Source organism: Stylophora pistillata, chromosome 3, assembly GCF_964205215.1.
Source record: "Stylophora pistillata chromosome 3, jaStyPist1.2, whole genome shotgun sequence".
NCBI lineage: Eukaryota > Metazoa > Cnidaria > Anthozoa > Scleractinia > Pocilloporidae > Stylophora > Stylophora pistillata.
In genome coordinates, this window is record NC_142521.1 from 13,502,501 (window position 1) to 13,510,000 (window position 7,500).

At 40.6% G+C, this 7,500-nt stretch overlaps 1 protein-coding gene across 4 annotated transcripts in view; it reads right to left on the reverse strand.

The window, feature by feature from the left end:
* Window positions 1-7,500, reverse strand: part of LOC111335879 (uncharacterized) — a 22,926-nt gene that overhangs the window by 3,167 nt on the left and 12,259 nt on the right. For all 4 annotated transcript variants that reach the window (XM_088755504.1, XM_022941875.2, XM_088755503.1 and 1 more), the window contains 3 exons: window positions 4,669-4,891; window positions 2,683-2,988; window positions 1,136-2,331 (listed from right to left, as the gene is read on the reverse strand). In XM_088755504.1, coding sequence (XP_088611630.1) covers window positions 1,136-2,331; window positions 2,683-2,988; window positions 4,669-4,891 — 1,725 coding nt within the window. The remainder of the gene's footprint in view (window positions 1-1,135; window positions 2,332-2,682; window positions 2,989-4,668; window positions 4,892-7,500) is intronic.

Genomic DNA, 7,500 nt, shown 5'->3' on the forward strand with positions numbered 1-7,500 from the left:
TTACAGGGGGGTAGGTTTCTAAAGAAACTGTGGTGCTGCGTCGGTGGGGGTAACAAGGTAATTTGGTAATATCAACTGAGTTGAAATTGTAAATTGGCACCGTAAAGGGTTAAAAAGCTGACGTTTCGAGCGCTAGCCCTTCGTCAGAGCGAAACATCAGCTTTTTGACCCTTTACGGTGGCCAATTTACAATTTCAACTCAGTTGATATTACCAAATTACCTCATTCTGTTACAGTTGTTTTGATTACTCGTATCGAAATAAGCCTCCAGTCTCCGCTACAATTTAACAGGTTTATTTAATCCAATCAGCAAAAAATTCGTATCTCTCTTTTGAAGAGTTACGCAAAACTTAATAGCATCTCTTGTACGATTCGGAATTTAATCTTCTACTTTTGCCTCGACAAAACGCAAGGCAGCCATTTTGAAAATTAGCGCCCCTGCCATAATCACCTCGCGCAAAGTGTTTATGGCGAGATATGATACAATTCTCGACCAATCAGAGCGCGTGCATCTCTTTAATCACCGGAACAATTATACTAAAAATATATAGTAAACTGTGTGAGGCAAGGGGTGGAAGGCTAGCACGAGTAACTGATCCTCAAAACACTCACAAACAACTATATGTTGCGACGACCAACAGTGATCGTCTCATGATTCGATAAAGGAACTTGTTTCTCAAAATTATTTTCGGGAATCATTTGAATAAATGGTCAGGAATGTGCTCGACCATCTTTAAGGAAGAGCGCAGACACAACTGCTTCTTAGCAGTGTCACTTCCGGCAAAGCACAATTTTGTCGGTATCACTTAAGAACAAATCATTAGTTGTTGGGGGTGATTGGCAGGTCTCGCAGTATGCTCTTCGCCAATAATAAGATGAAAATATGGAAAGAATTGCCATAGATTTTGTTGCTCCATTTGTGTAAAAGATAGAGGAGGAAGTAAGTGAGAACTTACAATTCAGAGGAATAGCTTGTGATTAAAGCTTCAGAAACAAAGAGCTTAATTGAACCAGCTAAACTACGAGATGACCAGCACAAAACTGCCATTCTACGCCTTATACAAACATAAAGGGGTGAGGTACAACTGACATACCGGTCAATGTTAAAAGGAAACTAATATCAGGTCAAACTTACCATAACTGTTTGATCCTTAGAGAGTGCTTCAGGTGCACTGTAAATTGCAGCCCCTGGAGCGGCTGTCATGGTCTGTTGCTTAAAATTAGCTGTACCGTAATCTGACACTTTAGCTCGCCATTGGTCACCTTGTAGCCATAGCAATACATTTGCACTGCTGACGTCGCGGTGAATGATGGGGGATGGTTGCTTTTGATGAAGGTAGTTGAGTGCCCGAGCAACATCCAGAGAAAAAACGGACCGATCAGTAGCTGAAAGAGGTTGCCTGGCGAGGGATTTCTGCTCTATTAATGCTCGTAAACTTGTTTCCATAAGCTCCGTAACAAACAATGGATTCTCTTCGTCGTTTGTGGCTCCAATGAACTGCAGCAGGCAAGGGTGACGGCACCTTGAAGCAATATCCATTTCTCGCTCAAACAATCTTCGATTGTAAGGGGAAAGAATCAAATCATGGATCTGTTTCACAGCTACGGCACAGCCACAATACTTTCCTTCCACAACACTTCCCCAGGCTCCCCTACCGAGGCATTTATTGGTCAGCTGAATTTGATCTCGTATTATGACCCAATCAGGTGACTCCTGACGCTGACGTTCACTTAACGCTAATTGCTGAGCTGCTGAGAGACTCATTTCGAGTTCAATCACTTCCTGGTTTTTGGTCATTAACCGTCTCTCAAAGATTGTAACCTGATTTTTTAAACCAGCAATTTCTTCATCTTTTTCTTGTAGTTGTCCCTTCACATTTGTCAACTGCTGCGTCGTCTCTCTAACTTGTACTCCTGAGTTCACTAAAAGTCCATCTTTCTTGAGTAACTGGCTTTGTAAGAATGTCACTTGTTCCTCTTTTTTCCTCACTAGGGCATCTGACTTCTCTAACAGATCATGATTGGTTTGTAACTGTCCCTGAACGTTTGTCAGCTGTTCCTCCATCTTCCTCACCTGTGCTTCGAAGGTCACTAACTGATCATGCTTCTCTTGCAACTGTTTCTGTAATCTGTCATGTTGTTCTTGCTTTTCCCTTAGCAAGCTGGCTTTTTCCGACTCTTTCCCTTGCAGCTGTGCTCGGAGTTGTGTCACCTGCTGTTCCATCTCTCTCAATCGGTGGAGTAAACTCTTTTCTGGCTCGTTACCATCTCTCGGTTTCTCTCGCAAGCTAGACAGCTGACTTCCTAGGTCTTGTGACTGTTGTTGCTTTCCTTAGGGGAACGAAGCACATAAATGATAAAATGGGAAACGGGGAATCCTTTCTGGGGAAATCGTTATGTCTCTACCTAATATATCTTAACAGCTCATTGATCTTGTTAACATTCACCTTCTTGAATTCGCTGTCATGTCCCCAAAGTTTCCATCGTGGCGATAAGGAGAGATGTCTATGGAGGTATCTGGTCGAGCAATTTCTTCGTTACAGAACGAAAAAAATTTTTGCCCAGTCAATGAGGGACATTCAACGCATACGCACTGAATTAACATAACGGAAACGCTGGTTTAGACGGCAGGTATTTTGCACAAGGTGCATGTACTTGGATCACTTTATGTTTAAAACTTACCAAGTGTTTTTCGTCTGCTAGTTCCAGTTTGACCACAATCATCTGGGGGAATGCTTTGGAAATGACCATCTTTGAAGTACGAATTTTCGGCACTGTCCTTCCCTTCCTCATCTTGGATGACGTAATTATCTTGGTGATCAGGAAGACTTTTATGTCTCTCAAACTCTCTAAGCATCAGACGTTGTTTCTCTATAAACTCCTGTGAATCGGTTTTGCTGGATTCTCCAGCTGCCAATATGATTTCTGTTTCAGCAGAGGTCATTGAATTTGTTCTTCTTAACTTCCTGACAGATTCCTTACTAGTACCTAAGAAACACATATAAAATAAATCCACTGTGTTTTCCTCACCGCTATGCTTCAAGCTATGTTCTATGCTTTACAATGATATATTTATCCCTTGATGCCTTCCAACTTAAAATATTTTTGACAATTAATTTGTCGCAAACCATTTACACTAATACTTCTACCTGCAAAAAGACCTTTTATACAAAATATCATAACAACAGGGTTAACTTTAAACGCTATTCCAATTTCGCCTATAATTTGGAACACTTTTGGCAACCTTTCATAATGGGAATTCTTCCAGTGACAGATCAGAAATTCGTGAATTGCAATGCACCTTACATAACATCATTTAGGAATTTGGTTCTCATTGTTAGAAAGGCTTCTTCACACCAGTGATGTGATCGTCGTAGTCGCAACCACAATCGTAAGTAGCCACAAGAGTGTTACGACTTAGTGTGAATCTCTAAACCGAAGTGCGGGGAAAGCTTCCATGTTTGTTCCCAGACTTTTTATAAGAATCAACAAGACACCCGAACATGAACCTATGATTATATTGCTTCTTTGAATTTTCATTTTAAGGTGACGTATAAGCGAAAAGAAGACAACAAATTCCCATGTTTGTCTTTTTATCTTTTCACCTTAAAAATCTCACCACGATTCATTTCAAAGACCTGGATATTTTCTGACGCCATCTGCCGAACACTCGTCTTCGAAGGTTGCCATAACGGTTTGCTTGATCTTCATAGGGAACACTTGTGGCAAGAAACGTGATTGGTTCGTTCCTGCAATTATGCTTTTGATTTCGAAAATCAAAAATCCCAGATTACGTCTGTGATTTTTGATGGACACCTGGTTTTAATTTTGCTCAGGACTACAATTACGATTGCGATAATTATGATTACGACGGTAATACGAACTGACCTTAAAATGTCCAACGCAATGGTATACAGATTATTTCAACAATTAAAATCCCCAGATCTGATCGTCATTCTACCCTCTAGCAGCTACTCATTTCGAGAACTTGACGCTAGATTACGATACAACTTCTACCTGACAAGTTTTAGTATTCTCATGTTGGGTAATCATTAGAGGGAGAGGTTACATGTTAATTATTTCTGCATATTAAAGGTTTAATTAGCTTTTTGTCAACAAGAAGATTAGTTTTCAAGTTTCTCAACCTCCAAATGCTCGGAGGATATTAAGTGACAGAAAAATTAATTAATAAATTGTGTCTAGAGAACGATTTGGAGATAAAGGAAACGAAACGCATTCCTGCATTTATCAACCGCCTCCCGGTTAGCTCAATGGATAGAGCGCTGGACTGTTGTGCGGGAGGTCGAGGGTTCGAGCCCCGGCCGGACCAACACTCAGGGTCTTAAAATAATTGAGAAGAATTTGCTACCTTTCTATAACATCAGGAAATGGTTAGATATTCTAGTCTTCTCGGATAGGGACGAATACATGGAGGTCCCGTCTCCTGCAGGGTTAGAGGTAGGAGACGTTAATTTCCCACACACGAGATTACTGTGTGATGGATGTCCTCCCCTGGGGTGGGATGGGTGGGAGGGTGGACTAGCACGAATGGTTCCTATGTTCCTTTCTAGTCCTTCCCCACTGTAAAACTTAATGCAATGAAAATGGACTAAATTAAATTAAATCAAATTAAATTAAAAATCAAATTAAATTAACTGTAAACTTGACCTGTTGGAACGCTTTCAAAGTCCAATGATATCACATCCAATTCCTCTTCGTTAATTTGCTCCGACTGTTCTTGAGCTTCTTGCCCTGTAGCTTGTTCTAGGTTCTCATCAAAGTACTTCTCAGGTATGACAGTTTCCACTGGTACAAATAATGCATAATCTCGCTTACAAACAAACTTCAGAAAGCCCATTCTTTTACCGCAACCAGTTCCCAGTCTTTCATCCTAGATAAAAATGTGATAGACAGACACACTTACTTTTAAAACACCACATTGCCAATTCGAAGACTGGGTACTCTATTACAACCAGTCTAAACTATATCGCCTGTATTTGGACTTTTAGTTTCAGTGGGTTTGCTTGTAGAAAAAAAAAGCAACAACAACAATAACACAAAAACAACTAAAACTAAAGGACCGAAAAATAAAATTAACACTGTATCTTTGACTAAAAACCTCAAAATGTTAATTTACTTAAATGTAGCAATTGCTCGCCTCAAATTGACTAATCAGCGTTTGGTCGGTGTTAGACTATGTTGGTTAAGAACGCTATACTTAGTACTAACTGTACTAACATTTCGTTTCACCTTATTGAGGCTTTTTAGACGAAGATAAGGTGTTCATTTTATGAATCAGTCCTTTATTCCCGAACGTCACACATTCCTATATATTAAAAAAAATTACCATCCCTGTAGCATCAATTAGGTGGTCTGTGATCTGTGATTCAACCCTTTGATTTCTATTGCAGATGAAGCTGGCCTAACTTTGGTTAAATTCCGAATAATTTGGCAGGTAAATATCGATCCCTTTATTGGGTACGTTAAATCTTTGAACAACTCTGGCAATCACAACTGTATCTATGAATAGCTACCGTCCCTAGACTATCATTCAGACGAGGCTGAGGAGGGTGGTGAATCCTTGCCTACGGATCTAAGCTGGGAATCAAAAGCTCAATAATGGCAGTGTATGGTTAACAAATGTTTGACTCAGTAAATTGGTTTTGCAGGTAAAGGGTGGCAAAGGGTTTATGCGTGACGCGTGATGAGCGCCAAAATTTGTACGTGACGCGTGAAAGTTACTTAAAAAGAAACGTGATTCGTGAATACCTGACTGCATGTGACGCGTGATTTATCGCCTGAGGTATGCGTGATTCGTGAATTATTTGTTTTAGGTCGTAATATTTCATTTTCCTGAGGTGTTTCCAACATTAACTGATTCCAAACAACCTGAAACGTGTGCCCGTTGGCGTCAATGGCATTTCCGTCACAGTCAAAGATCAGAACTTGACAGGTCATCATCTTTGACAGGCTTGCGCAGCCGGTTTCGTGACAGTCAGTGACCTTTGAGATGTGCTCTTGCTGTTTATCGCTGCAGCATGGAAAACGAAATCGAAATCCTGTCCTCAAGGTTCTTGTCTCTTTCTTTCTTTGCAAGTCCAGGGGATCAGCAGCTACGCAAGCTATTCACAAGGAGAAGTTTAATGTTCCAATAGATGCCAGTCATAAAGACTTACATAATTTTACCAAGCACATGCTTGCATTTACCGATCTCAAGCAAATTGCCTTAAAGAAAGGTCTCGGACAAAATCCTGGGGTCACAATCGCTCGGGTAAAAAAAAAAAAAATTAAATCGGCGGCGTAGATGTTTTCTCCATTCGCACTCAAGATGCTTGGCCGAGCGTGGCCGAGTGGTAAGGTGCTGCACTTGTAATCTGGTGTCCCGGGCTCAAGTCCTCAACCCTGCCATTCACTGGATTTGTTCTTGGTTGCCCCTAGTTCAACTCCTCGGCTGCGCTCTGTAAATAACTCACTGGTCTGCCTCCTGCCAGTGGAAATTTTTAAGCACTTAGTTTACATTGTGGCTGAAAAGCCCCAAGGGGAAGCTTCAATTTACGCATTTTTAGTTCTTCATCTAATTTCCTGGCCTTTGGACTGGTAACGGGATGCTTCAAGGTGAGTGATCATATACTTCAGATATCTTTAGACTCTTTAAACTTTCACGTGTAAAATTTAGTCAGATTTATTTCATCCAGTTAACTTGCTTTTGTACAGACAACTGCATCTAATTTAGTGAAGGCATGAAAAAAATGCGTAATGGAGTCGGAATGAAGATTAAATTTTGTGATGATCTAAGAATATCTAGGAAAGATGTCAAAGATCATTTCATCGATCATATGTGGTCTATAAATATGAAGTATACAGCTGACAAAGGTGTGCCGAGAAGACCGTTTTTATGCTAATTATTTTCCACTACTCAGATCTGTTCATTTCATACACTCGGGTGAAAAACGCTTTATTTGACATTTCAAAGCCAATGTTGGATGACTTTACTGATTTTCTCTCTCACATTTTATGTAGCGTCTGTGGTCCAACGGGTAACAGCTTGGGTTGCTGGCGTGCTGGTCTTAAAGCTAGTTCATGAAGAAATGTATGCAAAGGGGATCAGAAAAGGGGATTCCTACGTGCGAAATGCTCGGCAAGAGCAAGAGCTGTCACAGTTAAAAGGTCTGTGATTTCTGGAAGTGCATTTTCTTACACCATAGAGGTCTGGTCGAATGGTAATTTTTTGAGCGCAACAGTCACCAAGTTTTGTGATTACACACTGCTTTGTGATAAGGTTCAAAGCCTGTGCTTATCTACTGATAGATATCTTCTATTAGCACACAACAAACGAATCACAAAGTCAAAATGGCAAATCAGGAGGTGAAAGAGTACGCTATGGCTACTCTGACTAATGCAGGGCAAGCAAGTTCCGACATAAAGGCAGTTTCCCCACTTTCAGACGGGAACTGAGTAGCTTTCACCGACCAGACAAGGCGTCAAATAATGCACCTTGAC